Below are 21,247 nucleotides of genomic sequence, written 5' to 3'. Positions count from 1 at the left end.
TAAAAGCCAAAGACTAACTAGAAAAGAGTTCATTATAGAATGGCTTCTTTTCTCAGAAGAAATAATCAACAAGGAGCACACTTTATCGTTCATTTATTTCATGAATATTATTACTTCTGATTGTACTTACATCCCTGCAGTTTATAGTGTGAGTATCCTTCATTAAATCTGATGCACTTGAATCGCCAATGGATGAAGACGACTGTGACCTTTAAAAAGTGATACATAAAACATTTTCTCTATTTACATATTTTTAGAAAGTAATTTTCTCCTCTGACTATATCATAATCTGATAAAAATACAGTGAAGGAACATGAGACTGAATATCATGACAGTTTTCACAACAGACTGACTTGCTCTGTGCCAGACTTATTTTTGACTACAGAGTGCTGAAAAACACTCCATAGTAAATAGGAACAAAAAAACTCTGAGGTAAAAGCCAGTAAGTAAATTACGTTACCTGTTGTAATATAGCAGGTAGCAAAGTAACAGAATAATACAACATGCTTAGTTTGAAACAGGCATTCACATCAAGAATCAGTTCCTTATCAAGATACCAAATAGAACTGAGATTACAGAAAGATTACCTAACATTCCGCAACTTTTAAGGAGAAAATGTGTCATTATTACTGTAATAGGTCATCCCCAAGTACACAATTAATGAGACACATAATGACACTTTGATCATTAACCTCTTCACAAGACTTAAATATGTAAAACTGACAGTACCATATATTATTAAATGCTCAATTATGTGAAACACATAATGGCATAAATATAACTTTATGTCTTTATGCATTCCCAAGATGGAAATTGACAAGAAATTATAGAGGGAGAAATTAAAACAGAAGTGAAATGAATTAGGTAGGAAAACAAAAGAAAAGATCAATGGCCTGTCTTGGGAATTTTTCACAAGACGGTCAATGTGAATAGCTTGGCTGGCTTTTCTCATTCTATGGTTCATGGTTAAAACCATCACCTTCTCACTTGGCCTTGGCTTGAAGATGAAAATTACTCTTTCCCCTATGTGCTTCACTACCAGATTAATCTTTTGAAATATGGCTTTTTTCATAGTAGTCCACTCGGCAGAAACCTGCTATTTGTGTCTTTCTACTGCTTGACTACACCTTAGTTAAACTCCCCACTTAGCACAGCAACCCAACTCCTCTCTCAATCAAGTCTCCTTATTATTCTCTGAAACCACCATGCTTTCTCCCACTCACTCCATACATTGACTGAGGGACCTCCATATATAAATGCCTTCCCTACTTCAACCTGAACATTCTAATGGTACCCAGCTGTCAATGTCTGGCTCAATTTCCACTCCTATTAAAATGCTCTCCCATCATATATGGTCAAATGATTCTCAACAAGGATGCCAAGACCATTCAGTGAGGGAAAGGACAGTCATTTCAACAAATGGTGCTGGGAAAACTGGATATCCAAATGCAGAAGAAAGAAGTTGGGCTATTACCTTACACTATATATAAAAATTTACTCAAAATGGATCAAAGACCTAAATGTAAGATCTAAAATTATAAAACTCTCAGCAGAAAACCTAGAGAAAAAGCTTCATGACATTGGATTTGATAATGATTACTTGGATATGATACCAAAAGCGCATGTAACAAAAGAATAGATATAGTCAAAATTATCAAAATTGAAAACTGCTGTGCATCAAAGGACACTATCAATAGAGTGAAAAGGCAATCCATGGATTGGGAAAAATATTTACAAATCAGATCTGACAAGGCGTTAATATCGAGAATATTTAAAGAACCCTTATAACTCAACAATAACAACAAAAATAACCCAATTGAAAAATGGGCAAAGGACCTGAATAGACACTTCTCCAAAAAAGATACACAAATGGCCAATAAGTACATGAAAAGATTCTCAACATCACTAGTCATTAAGGAAATGCAAACCCAAACCACAATGAGATACCACTTCACACTCATCAGGATGACTATTATAAAAAGAAAAAAGAAAATAACAAGCATTCACGAGAAGTTAGAACCGTTGCTCACTGCTGGTGGAGAATGTAAAATGGTGCAGCTCCTACAGAAAACAGAATGGCAGGTCCTCAAAATATCACAAATAGAATTATCATATGATCCAGTAATTCTACTTCTGGGTAGAATTAGAATTGAAAGTAGGGACTAGAACATATATGTATACATCCATGTTCATAGCATCATTATTCACAAATAGCCACATGGTAGAAGCGCCCCAGGTGTCCATCAAGACATGACAAATGTCTCAATAGTGACTTTTTTCAATTTAAACTATTTTCAATTTAAAAACTTAAATTCAAACTGCACAAAAATAACATAAAAAGCAAATATTTCTTCTTTTCTACATCTCCCACCCCGAACACCTAGTTCCAAATATAAGAGGTAACAACTTCAGAACAGTATGAACAAATATCTTGTATTGTTATAGATCATGGAGTTATATAGGTTCCTTTTCTACAATTCCAAAATCCAAACCTCCTTGAAAACTGAAATATTTTCCATAGTTATTTGGCAGCAAAATCTGAATTGATCTCAACTCAGCAAATTATGAGGCTAATTATTTTTATCCCACTTTGTCCTACTTACTATAAATATTTACGAAACTTCACTCCAAAAAAATATTTTTAAGCATTTATTATGGAAAACTTCAAACAGATATAAAAGTAGATAATATAATAAAATCTTACTCACCAGTTTCAATCATTCTTTCCCAACCTTGTTTAATGTATATACAGCAAACTCTTCCCCTCTCTTCCCAGACATCTTACCATTTAATCTGCAGATACTTCATTGCAGAAATACTGATTTAATTGATTATGGGATGCTGCCCATGATGTAACTGTTCTCTGGGAGTATTCTATATACCCCTTAAAAAAATGAATTCCAAAACACTATCTTTCTAAAATCCAAAGAAATTCCGAGTTCAAATCCTTTCTGGTCTCAAGGGTTTTAGATGGGCAATTATGGGCCTGTGTCCACACATATTCACATATCTACATCTTTATACAAGTGGGTTATTATGCATACTATTCTTTTCTTCTATTCCTGTGCTTGTTTTCTATTAACCATATATTTTAAAGGTCATTACATATTAGCATAAACAGAGCTACCTAATTTTAAGTTGCAAACTCCATTGTATGGATATGCCATTACAAGTTATGGTTATGAAAAATACTTAAATATTTAAATCACTACTGTAAAAAAATGCAGCATTGTTCTTTGCATGGTTGTTCATTGTTCTTTGCATGGTTGTGTAAGACTATTGGCCCCTGGGGTAGAATTGCTGAGTCTAGGGTTATATACACTTATATTTTTGATAGGTATTGTCAAGTTGCCCTCTAAAATAGTTGGACTAATTTATAGTCCCACAAACAGTTTAAGAGTGATTATTTTTTCACCAATACTGAGTATTATCAAATTTCAAATCTTTGAAAATCTCCCAAATGAAAAAAGTTATCTCATTTAGTTTTGTATATATATTTTTAACTGTGACTGGGATTGTACAATTTTCAGTTTTTTTGCCATTTGTTTTTTTTCTATTCATGTCCACTCTCCAACTTTTTATTATTGAGCTATTTTTAAAAATTGGTTAATAAATTTATTCTTTATACTATATATAAAGTTTTATTAAGGTTATTATTATAAAGATTAAGGTTATTATATAAAGTTTAATAACTATTCTTTATACTATAAAACTCTTACTGTATTAAAATAATTAGTCAATTTTGTCATGAAATACACACATTTTCTGCAATTTATATTTTAACATTGTTATAATAGTTATAGTTATGCTGAAATTGTAAGGTTTTTATATAATTTACCTATTTTTTCTTAATGAATTCTGGATTTTGTGTGATGATTTTTGTGTGATTTTCCTAATTCAGATTATAAAAATCCATACCTGTGTTCTTGAAATATTTTTATAGTTTTACTTTGAACTCTTTGATTTATCTGAAATTTATTTTAGTATAAAGAATAAAGTTGTGGTCTAGCTTTATTTTTTCCAAATGGTTATAGAGTTACTATAATGCTCTTAACTATTTAATTCATTTCTCCTTACTGATTTAAAATGTCACTTTTACTATGTAATAAATTTCCATATGTGTTTAAGTTTTTTGTGAAATCTCTTTTTTTGTTGGACCCTAAAACAACAAACATATGATGGTATTTTGACAGAACTCACACTGAATTCATAGATTAGTTTAAGGAACACCGACATTCTTATGCTACTGAGTCTTCCTATTGAAAAACAACTTATATCTGGAAAGTTTTTCAAGTCATCTTTTGACTACCTTTGTAGCATTTTAAAGTTTTTTTTTTAAATATAGTTCTGAATACTTCTTGAAAAAGTTTATAACTAAATACCTTTATCTTTTTTGTTGCTACCATAAAGGTAATCTATCTTCCATTGTATTGTTGAACTTGTTATTGTTTGCATATAGGAAGCTTACTGATTTTTGAATATTGGGTTTTTATAAGTATAATAATTGTATTTGTGATATCTGCAGCAATCAAACATTACCTTTGTAAGTCCAGAACTTCATTTGCAATATCTGTTCCGATACTACCAGCACCAAGTACTGTTCCAGTAGACATTCCAGGCACACTAATGCAAGGCTGTCTGGAGGATTCTAAATAACAACAAAAGGAAAACTTCAATCGAGGACTTTAAAAAAGTATATAACGTTGCTTAATATTTTTCTTTCAATTTAAATATTTATTATTTCTCTCTTTAAAAGAAATATACTAGCTGCATCCTAAAATGTTAGAAACATGCATGCTTCCATTATAAACATAATTCATGACGGTTTGTTTATTGAAGAGTGATACGAATCAAATGTGTAGAAAATCACTGAGGGTACATTCTTTTTGTTTGTTTGTTTGTTTGTTTGTTTGTTTTTAAGATTTTATTGGGGAAGGGGAATAGGACTTTATTGGGGAACAGTGTGTACTTCCAGGACTTCTTTTTTCCAAGTCAAGTTGTTGTCCTTTCAGTCTTAGTTGTGGAGGGCGCAGCTCAGCTCCAGGTCCCGTTGCCGTTGCTAGTTGCAGGGGGCACAGCCCACCATCCCTTGCGGGAGTCGAGGAATTGAACCGGCAACCTTGTGGTTGAGAGGACACACTCCAACCAACTGAGCCATCCGGGAGCTCAGCTCAAGGTGCCGTGTTCAATCTTAGTTGCAGGGGGCACTGCCCACCATCCCTTGCGGGACGCGAGGAATCGAACTGGCAACCTTGTGGTTGAGAGCCTGCACTCCAACCAACAACTGAGCCATCCGGGAGGCAGCTCAGTTTAAGGTGCCATGTTCAATCTTAGTTGCAGGGGGCAGAGTCCACCATCCCTTGTGGGAGTCGAGGAATTGAACTGGCAACCTTGTGGTTGAAAGCCCACTGGCCCATGTGGGAATCAAATCGGCAGCCTTCGGAGTTAGGAGCACGGAGCGCTAACCGCCTGAGCCACCGGGCCGGCCCAAGGGTACATTCTTGACCTAACCCTTGGTCCAGATAGTTCCTTCTCACTTTAATGTCCACACTAAAGCCAAAGCAATACTACTTTTATTGTTAATATTTCCTAATATCTTTTTATTTATACAAGTGATACGTTAAAATATTCCTATGGTGAAAGGCTGACACAGATAAGCAAAAACTTCCCCTTAAAGCTTCGCATTAATTTGTCCAATAGATACTTTATTGAGTGCCATAAAGTCCAAGGAACTACATGTGCATATATGTTAGCTGCTTAGGGTTAGATAAGGGATATAAAACACCATTCCTAGTCTTAACCCACAGTCCAGTCCAGGGGTGAGCCAGTTGAGCAAACAACTAATTGCAATACAATGTAAGATTATAATGGAAGTGACCAAAGTACTGTGGGAATTCTGCAGAAGACAACTCAACCCATAGAAGTCTTTTCAATTTCACCTTGCAATTTTTCCCTCTCCAAGACGGAAGAAGATGGTAACTTAACAATAATAACAGTCTTAGTAGTAAGTTTTCATCATCTCAAACTAAGCTTACCTTACCTTCTAATGATTGAGAGCTGCAAGGAACTAATGATGCTTCTCCAGTCCCACTATGTCCCCTAGAATTAAGAAACATTATGAGATTTCTTTTTTTTAAGATGAAGGAAATTGTAAACATAACTACATTAAGCTCTGTGTATTTGATTTGTCAATTCTTGGCCCATTTGTTTTATATGCACATGTTGCTAATGTCACCCCCAGAGATCAAGGTATTAATGTGCTAAGTACTTAATGCCCTATGATCCTATAAAATACATTAAGTACTTAATGCCCTATGACCCTACAAAATACATTAAGTACTTAATGCCCTATGACCCTACAAAATACAAGTTCTCAAAGTTACAAACTCTCAGTTCATATACTAATGATAAGAAGATAAGGGTTATTGGAATGGGTAACAGGGGACACTGCTGGAGGTACTACGCTTTGGGGGCTTTTTTTTTTTTTCCCCCTAAATATTGTAGATAAGGAAATAGAACTGGTTTGATGAGACCTTAGAGCAATTAAAATAAAAAACTTACAGAAAAAGAATAATACTATGAATAGGGCCATGCTAGCATATTGAACAAATCAGGAAAAGTTGGCTTTTCCTTCAGGCTGAAAGTCATAGACCAGGACTTGGCAAGCAGTGCTTGGGCTGCATTTCTGCTCATCACTCAGCCAAATACTCCTGCATGGTCCCATGTGGTACCCCAGGCTTAGAAGATGTACATGCAAAAATGATGAAGAAGACAAAACAATTTCTTACAATGATACACAGTTTAAAGCCACATCTACATCATTTATTGAAGAGACAAGACAAAACTATGGAGTGTAGAAAGGAAATGCTTAAATAAATACCTTTACTATCACATTTTACATTGGGCAAAAATGATTATATTAAAAAAGGGCAAACTTATAGCTTAATTATGAGAACTAATGCCAACAGACAGTGAAAGAATTACTTAATATACGTGTGTGTGTGTATATAATATGTATATATATATATATATATATATATATATATATATATACACACAGAGGGTGACAAAAAATGTATACACATTTTAAGAAAGGAAAAAACTGTATTAAAAGTGTAATACTCATAAATAAAAAATTAATTAATTAATTAAAAAGTGTAATATTCAATGTATACCAATAACAAAAGATGAATACAAGTCATGTATATACACTTTTTTGGCACCCTGGTATACGTATACATATAGAAAATCTCAAGTTACAATATAAAGCGAGAGAATCATACAGCGTTAAAAGTTGAACAAGATGAGAAAAGGGAAGCAAAGATACTCATTTGAAATTAATAAAAGGTCTTAACAACATAAAAAATTACTTACAAAACTAAAGTGTTGACAGATACAATATATTCCAGTTCTTTGGTCCAAGGATTTGTGAAACTAAACCACTGGCTTTTTAAAGTTACAAAAGAGCCATCTTTCGCTCTGAATTTGTACGAGTCTGTAAATATTTTCTCTTTACTCTGTAGAACTTAACAAGAAAAGATAATAATCAGCATAACGGTCTACTACATATAAATCAAATTTATGGGGATTAATTCAAGTTTCAGATTTCACAGGAATGAGAAATTAAAAGTGAAAACGTACCAAAACCTTATCCCACTTAATGCATACCTGCTTTGTGCTTGTCAGTCAAATTACTATGGTCATCTTGATGAAAATATTCATAGCAAGAAGTTCCCAAAAGTTCCTGAGGCAGATACCCTAAAACTGCTGTTGTCCTGGTTTTAAAATGAAAAATAAACTTCAGAATTGGTGAACAAATTACGTTCCAGATTCCTGTAGGTCCATAAGTGGTCAGGATAGTAGGGAAATGGACCAGGGGATGAATAACCCATGTGCAGCACAGACTAGAGCTCCAAACCTGAATGGACACTCAGGCGGGATACTCCTCAGGGGATACCCCCCAGTCCAAAGTATACTTTTTCTACCATTCACAAATAAAACTGTGGCCACAGACCATGCTGTTTCAATATTCCCTGTTGACATTTTGGCTTCAACAAATTAACTCAGATATCCATAGCATTATTTCATTTAAACTTTGTTTCCTGTTCTAAAGCCTTAAAAAAAAAATCCAGCAGTGCTAAGCCACATTTTAATAGCCTTAAATATCCCACTGAACTCTAATCATTAAGGCATATAAGTGTTACCTTTGATCCACATAGACAAATTTTCCATTCATTGCAAAACGGGTTATAAATTCAGTTGGTTTCACTTTAATCTCTCCACTGCTCTGTGGGACAATATATGGATGTAATCTTCCAATGGCAATAAGGCAGGTAAAATTACTGTCTTTCTTACTGTCCCTTTCCTCTTCCATTCCAACAATATTTGGAGGCCAGCTTCTCAGGTAACCAGTGCAGTGGATAGTACAGAATTTTCTATGATCTAATTCAAAAGTTAAAAAAAAAAGCATTTGTCAATTATATCTCAACAAAACTGGAAAAAAAATGATAAAAAATGTTCACAAAGCATTTGAATCCTTATGAATAAATTCTTAAATTTCTGATATTGACATTTATGATTATTATAATGTGCTATGAAATATTCTTTAAATCTGCTAAAATGTGAAAGGAGAATAGTATTTCTTTAAAAAGAAATCATCAGTCGACATCACAACTTAATTCTTAATGGGTTATTTTTCTCAGGGACTAAACTATGTATTACATCAAAAAATAAACAGATTGCTTTAATTTAGGTTTAAATAGGTCTATAAGTATTTTCTTTTCTTTTCTTTTTTTTAAAGATTCTATTGGGGAAGGGGAACAGGACTTTACTGGGGAACAGTGTGCATTTCCAGGACTTTTTTCCAAGTCAAGTTGTTGTCCTTTCAGTCTTAGTTGTGGAGGGCGCAGCTCAGCTCCAGGTCCAGTTGCCGTTGCTAGTTGTAGGGGGCACAGACCACCATCCCTTGCGGGACTCGAGGAATTGAACTGGCAACCGGTTGAGAGCCCTCGGGCCCATGTGGGAATCAAACTGGCAGCCTTCAGAGTTAGGAGCACGGAGCTCTAACCGCCTGAGTCACCAGGCCGGCCCAGTCTATAAGTATTTATTTATTCATTTCTAAGTCAATTTTTTTAAACACAGTAATTTATATCTGCTAGAAAAAGTTAAACTCTTGTTCTTAATAAACTGAAACAAAGATTGTTTTCAGTTTATTAAAATTTTGGTGTATTATAATTTATATACATAAGTTTAAAGGATAATTATGAATACCTTCTTAAATTTCTTATGTCAGCACTTATAATGGTTAATAGATATATGATTATAGAAACATTTTAGAGAACATGTGGAGATTTTTATAATAAAAGGTTTTATGACAATAAAATTTGACTCAAATTTCATTTTTCAGAAAAATTCCAAGCAATTAACTCATGGGAAAAAGCTTGTCAAACAGGTTCAACCAGAATAATAAAAAATTGGAAATAATCCATATGCTCAAACATCAGGAAGTGCTTAAGAAAACAATGAAATGCAACACAGGCATAAAAGATAGGAGTTTACAGATTATGGAAATACACAAAAGAAGTGACTTAAAGGTTGAAATGAAGGAACACAAGTCTAGTAAAAATTACTTAAAACAGTTGTTTGTGATAAGATTTAGAAAAGACCAGAACTGTCACTGTTTTAAATCAGCACTATTTAGTAAGAGTGTTATTACAACAATTCTTTTAAGAAGATTTTTAAAAACAAGATGATATGGGTTGTCTTATAAAATAGCAACTAATAGTAACAGCAATGTTTTACAGAACACTTTGTGTGCTACGTTCTGTCTCAAGTGCTTTAAATTTATAATTCACTTAATCTTAATAGTCCTGTGAGGTGTCCTAATATTATCCCCATTGAGTTAGGAATCTGAGAGTTAACGCCTAGGTCACAGCAGGGCAAGGTGGAGCCAAGGCTTATATCTAGACAGGATGGGTCCAGAACTCCTTTTCTGAACCACTAATGCCCTGCTATTTGATGTTAGTGAGAGCTCTGTCACAGAAGGTTCAAACAGGAATTGCTTGGAGGGGAATGGATACAAAAAGGTGTTCCAATCAGACGAGGGAACAGCCAGTGTAAACCAAGTCGAGAGAGCAGTCCAATGTGGCTGATGTGTTGTCTGCAATGGGGAACTGGAGACTAAAGCAGGGAAGAGATGGGTTTTAGCTCCTGTAAGCCATGCATAGGACCTTGTATTCAACCGCTAACACCCATCACCCCCTTCACGGTCCACAGATGTCTTAAATTACAAGTCATTATCTCTTCCAACCCCAAACCATGTCTTTATCACTATTCCCTATCCTGTTTAATGGCACCACAATCAACCCCAATAAGCAGAGCTATCTCCAAAGACCAGAAAAAGAGGTCAAGCAGAGAGTAACGGGCATCAGACATTGGAAACCAGGTGGCATGCCCTTGAAGTGGTAGGTGTTGAAAGGATATGTCATGTGGTACTGATAGCATCTGCCATACTTGCACAAGAAGCCAATGGATTTGGGGTGCATTACTGTATTACTGATTATCTTACCAAGATAAACTTAAGAATTATCTAAGATATTTGACAGCAGTCTTTCATCAGCCTTTGATTTCACAAGTTGATATATGTGAGTAATTTTATCCCTATCTTAGAAGCTTTTTCAAAGTTGGAATCCATGACATCACTGTTAGAATCAGGGTAGGAATGTTTTCAATGTTGATCTTGCTTATTTTTAAAAAAACATTTTATTACAGAATATCTCAAACATATACAATATGAGCGAGAACAGTACATTTGACTCTTGAACAATGAGAGAGTTAGGGGCACTGACCCTCCAGCAGTCGAAAATCCGCATATAACTTTTGACTCCCCCAAAACTTTACTAATAGCCTATTATTGACTGGAAGCCTTACGAATAACAAACAAGTCAATTAACACATATTTTGTATGTTATATGTATTATGTACTGCATTCTTACAATAAGCTGGAGCAAAGAAAATGTTAAGAAATCATAAGATAAAATATATTTACAGTAATTATTGGAAAACAATCTGCATGTAAGTGGACCTGCACAGTTCAAACCATGCTGTTGTCACTCATGGCTAATCTTGCCAATGGCCTTTCATAAATTTTAAATTCAGTTTCAATTAGCATTAAAAGGGCTGCTTTCTACTCTCCTTTTATATTTAAATGTAAATAAAGCAAAACTATGGAGACAAGAGATCAGTGGTTGCCAGGGGTGGTGGTGGGGAGAGATAAATAGGCAGAGCACAGAGAATTTTCAGGGCAGTGAAGATAATCTGTATATTATAATGATGGATGTACATCATTATATATTTGTCCAAACACAAAATGTACACCAAGAGTGAACCCTAAGGTAAACTATGGAGTTTGGGTGATTATGATGTATTAATGTAGGTTTCATCCTTGGTTAAAAAAATAATAATAATACCATTCTGGTGGAAGATGTTCAAAATTGGGGAATCTATGCATGTGTGGGGGCCAAGAATATATGGGAAATGTCTTTACCTCCCTTTCAATTTTGTTGTAAACTCAAAACTACTCTAAAAAATAGTTTTAAAAATAGTTTGAAAATTTAATGTAACATATAGTAAAAGGGAAGAAAAACACCGTTATTAATTTTCATCATTATTAGGGAGTGGTCTTAAAACAGTCAATTACATTGGCTAATTACTACTGGAGAGAACAATTTAGTAGTAACTATATGCAAAATATAATTATTCCATTTGACGACACTCTGCTTGGTTAAACTAGAATACAAAATGATCTCACACATGGGAAGTCATCCATGTGACAAATCAGGGTTCCATTTTGCAGTTACCTTACCCTGGTCCAGGCATCTGTCTACATGTCTGTCTGCATGCAGTTCTCCTCAAACCAGGCACCTCAAGGAAGGGTCATACTGATTGTTAACACATGCCCTTACCATTCCTTAGGCCAAATTGGCCCCATGCCTTTGGCGCAAGCTCTGGAGACTTAAGCGCACACTTGGTTCCAGGGCATGAGTAGATTAAAAAGTCCTTTTTGGAGAAGATATTTGACTCTGACTGCAGGCATCTGTGTGCCGCAGCTTGACGTGGGAGTGAACATTCACGTGTGGGCAGGAACACATTTCTACAACAGAAGCCAAGCCCCTCATTGTGTGTCTACGAGAGAAATCATTTACAATGGATCTCTTTCATTAATAATCTTTGGCATCTAGGAAGCTACTCTAGTAGGTGGCATGGCACAGGAGAAAAGAATACAGATTTAAAGCTCAACTCCTGTTTCTGCCACTTTCTGTATGACTTTAGACAAATTACATAACCTTTTTAAAGCTTTAGTTTCCTCATTTGCGAGACAGAAGGGCAGTTTGCACAGGACTATTATGTAGATTAATTTAGGTACTTATACAAAGTGCTTGCTTGCCATATAGATTTTAAATAATTACTAATTTTCTTCTTGCTTTTATTTTCTTCCTCTCTTTTTGAGCCACAAATAATGGCTTCCATTTATTGTGTGCTCAGTAGGAGCCAAACACTATATTAGCCACATGTAATCCTAACCATACTCCCATGAGGTGCTATATTCTACCCATTGTATCAGTCTCTTAGGGCTGCCATAACAAAATTCCACAGACTGAGTGGCTTAAACAATAGAAATTTATTTTCTCACAGCTCTGGAGGCTAGAAGTCCAAGATCAAGGTTGGGTTTCTCTCTTTGGCTTGTAGACAGCTGACTTCTCATTGTGTTCTCACATGGCCTGTGTTCTGTGTGTACTCCAGATGACTCTCCCTCTTTTTCTTTTCTTTTTTTTAAAATTTATTTTTAAAATTATTGGGGTGACAATTGTTAGTAAAATTACATAGATTTCAGGTGTATAATTCTGTATTACATCATCTATAAATCCCATTGTGTGTTCACCACCCAGAGTCAGTTCTCCTTCCATCACCATATATTTGATCCCCCTTACCCTCATCTCCCGCCCCCCACCCCCCTTACCCTCTGGTAACCACTAAACTATTGTCTGTGTCTATACGTTTCTGTTTCTCATTTGTTTGTCTTGGTTCTTTTGTTGTTTTTGGTTTATATACCATATATCAGTGAAATCACATGGTTCTCTGCTTTTTCTGTCTGACTTATTTCGCTCAGCATTGCACTCTCAAGATCCATCCATGTTGTCACAAATGTTCCTATATCATCTTTTCTTACCGCCGAATAGTATTCCATTGTGTATATATACCACAACTTCTTTATCCATTCATCTATCGAAGGACATTTTGGTTGTTTCCATGTCTTGGCCTCTTCTTAAGAGACACCAGGCATACTGGATTAGGACCCCACTCTTATGACCTCATTTAACCTTCATCACCTCTTTAAAGGTCCTGTCTCCAAATACAGTCACACTGGGAGCTAGGGTTTTAACAAGTGAATTTTGGGGAAACATAATTCAGCTCTTAACACCTAATTTCCACACATTGAGAGGAACTTGCCTGAAGCTGTACTGCTGTTAAGTGGCAGACCATTAAAACCCTGTTGAATTCAGAGCCCGGGCCCATTCTACTCTGTCCTAAAGCCTACTGTGAGGCAGAGTTTAGTATGAGAACCTGGAACATTGGGGGGACTTAAAAATAGTCAGCTCCTTTAGCTCACCACAAAATTCAACTACAAATCAGTTCTAATTGACCATTTGCCAGCTATTCTGGAAATATATGTATTTTTCCAGTAAGATTATCAATATTTATTTCAAAGGAAAGAAATACTCCCTGCCTCTTCTATAAATCTCTGAAACTTATAATGAAAAAATCCTTTTAGAAACCACATGGAAGAACTAAAGTTTAATTATTACATTCTTCAAGAATGACTATACACATGTGTTTGTGCTTAAAATTCAAAATTTACAACACTGCTTCAAAATACTATAACAGTACCATGCAGTTACATGGAGAAAATGTCACTTTCCTTTTTGCATCTTTGCAAAGTGTTAAAAGACCAGACACAGAAAGCATTAATACTTCCAAGATTATCATCAGTGACTGACTTGGACTCCCATATCTAAGAAAAATCCTCCAAGATGCATACATTCAGTCACGTGCTGTTTTAAGGTGACAGAAAGAAGAGCAAGTCCACACATGATAGAATCATACACCACTGATTTGTGACTTGCAGTTCTGTATTTCAAGCCAAATTGCAAAATGCCCATTTGATAAACTTACATTTATTATCAGCAAGGCCCAGATTCCTTTGGTTCCCATTGCAGAGCCTTTTCAGATTACTTCTCATTAGAATTATGGTACAAGGAAAATGATCCAACGTGTTTGCTCTCTTAGCCAGCTAGGACTCCCATAACAAAGTACCACAGACAGGGTGGCTTACACAACAGATATTTATTTCCTAGGATGAGTTCTTGAACTTAATTATCAGATGTCATTTATAAGGATCTCATACAACGCAATAGCAAATAAACAAAGAATTCAATTTAAAAATGGGCAGAGGACCTGAATAGACATTTCTCCAAAGAAGACAGACAGATGGCCAATAGACATATAAACAGATGTTCACCATCACTATCATCAGGGAAATGCAAATCAAAACTGCAGTGAGATATTACCTCACTCACACCTGTCAGAATGGCCATCATCAATAAATCAACAAATATCCAGTGCTGGCAAAGATGTGGAGAAAAGGGAACCCTTATACACAGGTTTGTAAATTGGTGCAGCCACTATGGAAAACAGTGTGGAGGTTCCTCAAAAAGTTAAAAACATAACTACCATACGACCCAGCATTTCCACTTCAATGTAAGTATCTCCAAAACTAGTCTATAAAAGAATCATAAGAAAACAGACCTAGAAATATTTAACCAAAGAAACGCTCACCAAAATTAATCAAACCAGGCTCTTGTACTATTGCAATTTTTAAAAAAGAACTAACTTTTATATTTTAAAACTAGTAATGGAATTTCATAACAAAAGTTCTGTTTCCATATCTTCCAATTTTTCCCCATTTGATAGCCCCCTAACTGCAATTTCAACAGCACCATTAAAATCTTGGGCAATAAAGAATGTAATTACTTGATAAATTTGAAAGATATGATCAGCTAATCTAAATAATTCTGGTTAAAAACAACTTATTTCCTTAAGTGTTTTTGGCCTCAATAATTTTCCTTGACCATATATTTTATTTTTTCTGTACATAAAATATTTTGGACATTAATTTTATACCCATTCCTTAAATCACTTGATACTTTGAAATAATGATACCTTTCTTCTTTGAGTTGAGTAAGGACTCATGCTCTTCTTTCACAGAGATTTTACAACTCTTTATCCGACAGAAAAAGGATCGTCTTGAGCCAGAACACACACGAGTCCTTTCAGTGTAGAAATTACTGTGAACTTGCAAACCAGCTTTCATAGTAAAAGGAGGCAAAAGAAGAAAATAATATTTTCAAATAATATTGAAATTTATCTAACACTTTCTGGTCATCTATTGCATTTTTTTTATAAATTAAAAAAGAGAAATGGCTATTTAAAGCAATTAACATCATTGTACAGTATGTCAGGAAGTGAAACCTACCAAAAATGAGAGTATTTGTCAAGCTATCATTTTGATAACTTATAAACATTTGCAATTTCTCTTTATTTTCCCCCCCAGGGGTACATGATAAAGATAATAAAACTGAAATGAAATAAAAATTTAAAAATGAAAAAAAAATCTCAGTTATAATAATAATGGCATAAAGCATCATTATTTTTGTATTGTAAATAATTACTTGGCACTAAGCATTTTCAGAGATAGTAAGTATTTTTGGAGAAAAGAAAGTATACGTACACCTCCCAAGGACAATTATACAAGGTGTTTCATACTGAAAAGACCTAACCCATGTAAGAGAATAATTATCTCTCAGAATATAACTGAATAATGAAAACTCCAGCAATTTTTTTATCCCAAGTGATACTTACTTGTAAAGATTTTATTAACATATGAAACACAACAAACATGAAGCAATCATATTTTCCTCAAACAAAGCATCTTTAGATGAATATAGTTCTTGTTTTTCTATGTGTATGAATACAAGAATTCTTTATATAGCTATATTGTTTTTTTTAAACTGAGGTTGATTGTGAAGTTTACTACATAATTTTACTCTTCATAAAACCAGAATTAGATAAATGTTCAAAAACATTGTAAAGCTGTATTTTTATTATTAGTTTCAGGTATACAAAACAACATAATGATTAGATTATTTACACCCCTCACAAAGTGATAATCCCAGCAAGTCTACTATCCATCTGACACCATACATAGCTATTACAATACCATTGACTATATTCCCTATACTGTATATTCTGTGACTATATATTTTTTAAATTATAGTTGACATGTACAGCTGTACTTTTAAGTAACAATTATATTTACATTAAATGGTAAGCATGCTAAAATGAGAACTTACTTTTGGCATCTATTAGCTTCTCTCTTGGTGAAATATCAGAAGACAGTTGTTCCTTTACTTTGGCAACATCTTTTGGATGTAAGAAGTCAAATAAGCTTTGTCCAGTCAAACTTGCCTATTTATAAAGCAGAAATTCATTTAAAATCAGTACCATAATTTTTCTACGTTTCTTTATACAGACATATGATAAATATCATTTCGTTAAAGTTGCGTTTTCTTAAGCTCAAAGATACAGCTACTACACTGTGTGACATTAATTTTAATGTTAAAAGTAGGGTCATATTTGTAGATAGAAAAAAATAGATGCACCCAGCACCATACTGGATACACACAAATCACACAAATATCTAACCTCTAATATTCTATTTACTCTGATTACTCTTGTTAATATCCCCCACTCATATATGTTACCTCAAAATCATATTATGATTTACTTTAAACTTTATCCTTGGTAAAGTACAGTAATTATAGTATCATATGGAAGTCACAGAATACCTGTGATTTTATGGTGTGACTCAGAGATTTGCCATACTATTGAAAAACAAAATCTAACCTGGGACGCCTCCCACTTCTCCCAATATACAGAACATTCCTAGGTCTGTGCCTTTGTTCCATGGTATCATCACCTGGAATTCATTACCTCTTCTCTACAAACTCAATCCAGCCAATTATCTTTTACTCCCTAGACACCTTAGATTCCCTCTCTCAACCTAAAATGTTTTCCTTATTCTACTTTGCATGTGAAGTCGTCCCTGACCCACAGTGATCACCTGTCTTCTGAACTCCTTTATTACCCAAGTAGACATTCCTACAGAATATAGAACAAAAGGACCAGATGGTACAAGGAGCCTGGATTGCATGGCAGTCAGTTATCTCATACTAAAAAACCAAACAAACAAAAAACCTAGCAATCTGATTTATACATCCGTCTATTGGGTATAAAGTCTAATATAAGCCTGTCCAGAACTCTGCTTTAGAGCAAATCAGATTTCAGAATCTGAAAAGCTGGAGACCAGACCCTGCACCATTGGGATCCCAGAGCCATCCAGAACAGTCAGTGAGTCTCTTGAATGGTCTCTGAAATGCGAAGTCAGTGCCCAGTGGGACTGGATTCCATGTCCCTAATTTGGAACTGCAGCGCTACTTCGAATTGTCAATTATTTTAGTGCACGTGTATGTGTGTGTGATGTTCTCCATTTCTAATTAGAAGATGGAATAACCAAGTCTTGCCCTGCTTTTGTGCCCCCAGCTATACCTACCTACGTGATTTATTTGGTTCTCATTCCTTCTGAATGTAGGCTCATAATATCTTTCTTTGTTATTTATCTATGAATACCTTATATCTCTTCAAATTTTCAAGTTTTGGGAAAATACAGGCTGAAATTAGTGGGCATTATTTAAGATAAAATCTTTGGGGTATCTGATTTCTAAAAAGGAAAACACAGGTACTAGTTTATTCATTCTGTTGAATTACTTCCAGTGCTATAGTTTTTAAGCAACTAGTTTAAATGAAATGGTATTCAGTAATGAAGAGGTACAGCAATTACACAGCCTGTTAAATAGAAGATGTATTTCAGAGTTTGTCGCCAGAGCTTAGATGAAAAGTTGTAATGCCATTCATATATTATATAACTTAAAATTAGTAATACTGCTATCTGTTGGCTGAAACAGAGAAGGGTGACTAATATTGTTCAGACACTCTCAAATATGACGGTTTATTTAGTCTTTCCATCCTGAGAGACTGGCCTAATCATCATTTCCACTTTGTACATAAGAGGAAGCTGAGGTTTAGGAAAATGAAATAAGTTGCTGAAGGTCAGGAAGTGAACACTCTTGTCAGTAATAAAAATCTACACTCTTTCCAAATATTTTTTCACCTCTCCTATGGTGACCGTAATCCCACAGCCCAGTGGAAGAAAGGATTCAGAAAGAGAGTTTCAAAATATGTTTGTTCAAAAAAAAACTAAACATAGTGTGGAAGATATCCTCAGTTTTGGATACCTGATCGTAATTAAGTATTTTGGAGACTGATTTAGAAACGAAGAGAATGTTTCCTCTTTCACATCCAATCACAAATAGGAAGCCTTCTGCAATCTAGGATTTAAAAATATGAAAGTAAATATTTTAAAATATCATCTGTCTTTCTCATACACACACATTCAGATGCTGAGGAAATTACTGTAGCAATAAAACTAAAAGAGTGATCATAGATCTAGCAAAATTAATTTTAAGAAATTTTCTTAAGAGATATGTGAAAAAGATTTTAAAAGAACATCGAATTGGACTCCAGTCTAAACTAATGTTTTTGACATGGGAAGTTCACCCATGGAACATTTACTTGAAATATTTCTTAATATAAAAATCACCTACACCAAATTCTACCCTATTGCATACAGAAACTGTGTGAAGATATCAAAACACACCAGTAACAATGACAGACTATGGATATGTTGAGATGGAAAGATGTACAGACTGGGATGAGGAAGGGATGAAAATATTTTGCTGTACACCTTTTTACACTTTTTTGAATAATGATAAGCTATCACTCGATAATGATATAATTCAAAACTAAATTAAAAAAATTTTAATCAGCTACTCCCATAAGATCTACAGAGTAAATCCCCTGTGAAGCAAACTATATGGAAATGGTATGTATGCGCACAGGATGAGTCTGGCACCCTCACTTGACATTTCTTGAACTAATATTTACTAATTGGAAACAAACATGAGGTGAAATAGACAGGTACATTCTATAAGGGGCATAACTGAGGCTATGTTAAGTTATGGCTGAAAAAACAGTTCAAGATTGGCGAGCAAGCTTCCAAAGCATACTGTACATTTCACTATCTTTAAAAATCTTTTGTTGTCTGCAAAACAATGCTTTATATTCCTATCAGGAATATATTTAAATTCAGCTGTTCAAATAAAAGAGGGGCTTTTCAAAAAAGTTAAAAGAAAAATGGACAGAAATATATATGAAGAACCTTTCTGTTTGGTCATACTTTGGGTTAAAGCCCAGCAGACATAGCACAAGATCAAGACACTTAATACCTCCTGGGGGCAGGATGAGTCGATGACATGGTCACATTTTCCATGTCAAATCAATCTCTAGACTAGTGAACCTGGAAACCCATGCATATGACTTGATGAGCACAGAAATGTCAAAGCATTGCCTAACAACTCATTAAGGAAGCAGTGATTGGCTAATGGGCAGAGAACAGGATCCTGTAGGAATACAATAAAGTAGATGGCTTCGAAGGAAGTGGTAATAGTGGGGAATAGATCCTCTGGTATGGGAGGTGAGTGCATTTGGCAGTGTAAGAGCTTAGCATTCAAGACAATCCTTGCTCCATTTTTTTAGAAAGTGCCTATCCTCTGCCTCTACTTTCATTAGCTGAAACTAATAAGACATGATTACTTGCTAACTTAAATTTTGACGCTAAAATAAACTTGGTGTAATAGAGTCCTGTATGTTTACAACAAGAAGCAAACTGAAACAAATTTGCCTCCCATTCAAATAAAATTGCAAGGGCAAATACAACTTAGACAAATATATCTGTTTACTTACGTTAAGGATTAAGTGCCTGAGCTCATCCTGAATAAATGAAGGTCGATAATTATCTCCTGCATAAAAATTTGTCGTACCTAAAAATAAGTCAAAAAGTTACTGAAAATACAGTAGGGATGAAAATGTAGTAAGCGCTCAATGAACATTAGCTATGCTGCTGCTGCTACTGGTGAGATAGTGATAGTGATGGTATTTTCTCTGTTAGCACATCCTAAGACCTCTTCTGTAACCGTTCTCCTTCTCTGTCATTACTAGATTAAAATTTCCTGCTTTTAGATTGTAAATTCTTGAAACTACTTATTCATTTATGTTCAAATGTACAGACAGTAAGCGCTCTCTACAAAAAACAAATAACAAAATGCAATAATTATCTACATTATAACATGCAACAATATTCAAGAATCCAGTAATTTTTATAGTTTCTTAGCTTATTAAAATTGATCCTATGAATTACCCTGAATGGAGGCGATTCTTCATGGATTCATAGATTTTCCATATGACTCTTTAAAGATCACATGAAGACTTCTGTTCTGATAATAGACAAAAATGTATAAGGTATAAAGATGAAATGATTCATTTTAAGCCCTTAGCACAGAGCTTATTGTATTAAACTGAAAGTCTCTAAAAGCTACTGAAGAGCTGGCAAAAATGATAAGGATTTATCAGGTCCAAACCCCTGCCTTGAGGGCATCCACCACCCTTGATTCACGAAAGCCGTTCACGGCCACAAGGGGGTGCAGGGGACCGCTAAACAGGCCAAGGTGTGCTGTTCTCAGATACCTTTGGGCAAGGCTGATTCTGAGGTAAATCCATTTTCCCTCCTTTATGCTTCCCAACATCCCTAATGGCAATCCCCTCCTCTTAAGAACTGCAAGGAAAGTTGCTTTTGCAAGAGAAAGTAGGGTAACACCCCGAGACATTTTAACCACATATGGGCTCTTGAATGGATTTGCAGCCCAAATCTACCAATTACCTAAGTAAAAGAACGTACCTAAGGAAAATAGAAAACCAGAAAATTAAAAACACCTCATGGTATAATTTGGTAAAGTTTTCTCAGACTGGTAACACCGCTAAGAGCCTGGCATAAGCAAAAGAAAATCCTCCTTTGGAGACTACCTTCTAGGTAGGCGTCAAACAATTCCCCGGAATGATTTCTTCTTCTTGTTATTATTACACCTACTACACAGTATATGAGTATTATTATTACCAC

General features: G+C 34.8%; 1 protein-coding gene across 2 annotated transcripts in view; it reads right to left on the bottom strand.

Annotated features, from left to right (window-relative positions):
- BMAL2 (basic helix-loop-helix ARNT like 2) overlaps positions 1-21,247 on the bottom strand; it is a 66,312-nt gene that overhangs the window by 7,812 nt on the left and 37,253 nt on the right. For both annotated transcript variants that reach the window (XM_019737416.3, XM_019737418.3), the window contains 10 exons: positions 20,038-20,114; positions 18,471-18,563; positions 16,470-16,584; positions 15,280-15,423; positions 8,205-8,442; positions 7,669-7,775; positions 7,375-7,525; positions 6,041-6,099; positions 4,540-4,648; positions 131-209 (listed from right to left, as the gene is read on the bottom strand). In XM_019737416.3, coding sequence (XP_019592975.2) covers positions 131-209; positions 4,540-4,648; positions 6,041-6,099; positions 7,375-7,525; positions 7,669-7,775; positions 8,205-8,442; positions 15,280-15,423; positions 16,470-16,584; positions 18,471-18,563; positions 20,038-20,114 — 1,172 coding nt within the window. The remainder of the gene's footprint in view (positions 1-130; positions 210-4,539; positions 4,649-6,040; positions 6,100-7,374; positions 7,526-7,668; positions 7,776-8,204; positions 8,443-15,279; positions 15,424-16,469; positions 16,585-18,470; positions 18,564-20,037; positions 20,115-21,247) is intronic.

This window comes from Rhinolophus sinicus, chromosome 1 (genome assembly GCF_057876585.1).
Source record: "Rhinolophus sinicus isolate RSI-liver-muscle chromosome 1, RSI-T2T, whole genome shotgun sequence".
NCBI lineage: Eukaryota > Metazoa > Chordata > Mammalia > Chiroptera > Rhinolophidae > Rhinolophus > Rhinolophus sinicus.
This window is presented reverse-complemented; position numbering and strand designations above follow the sequence as displayed.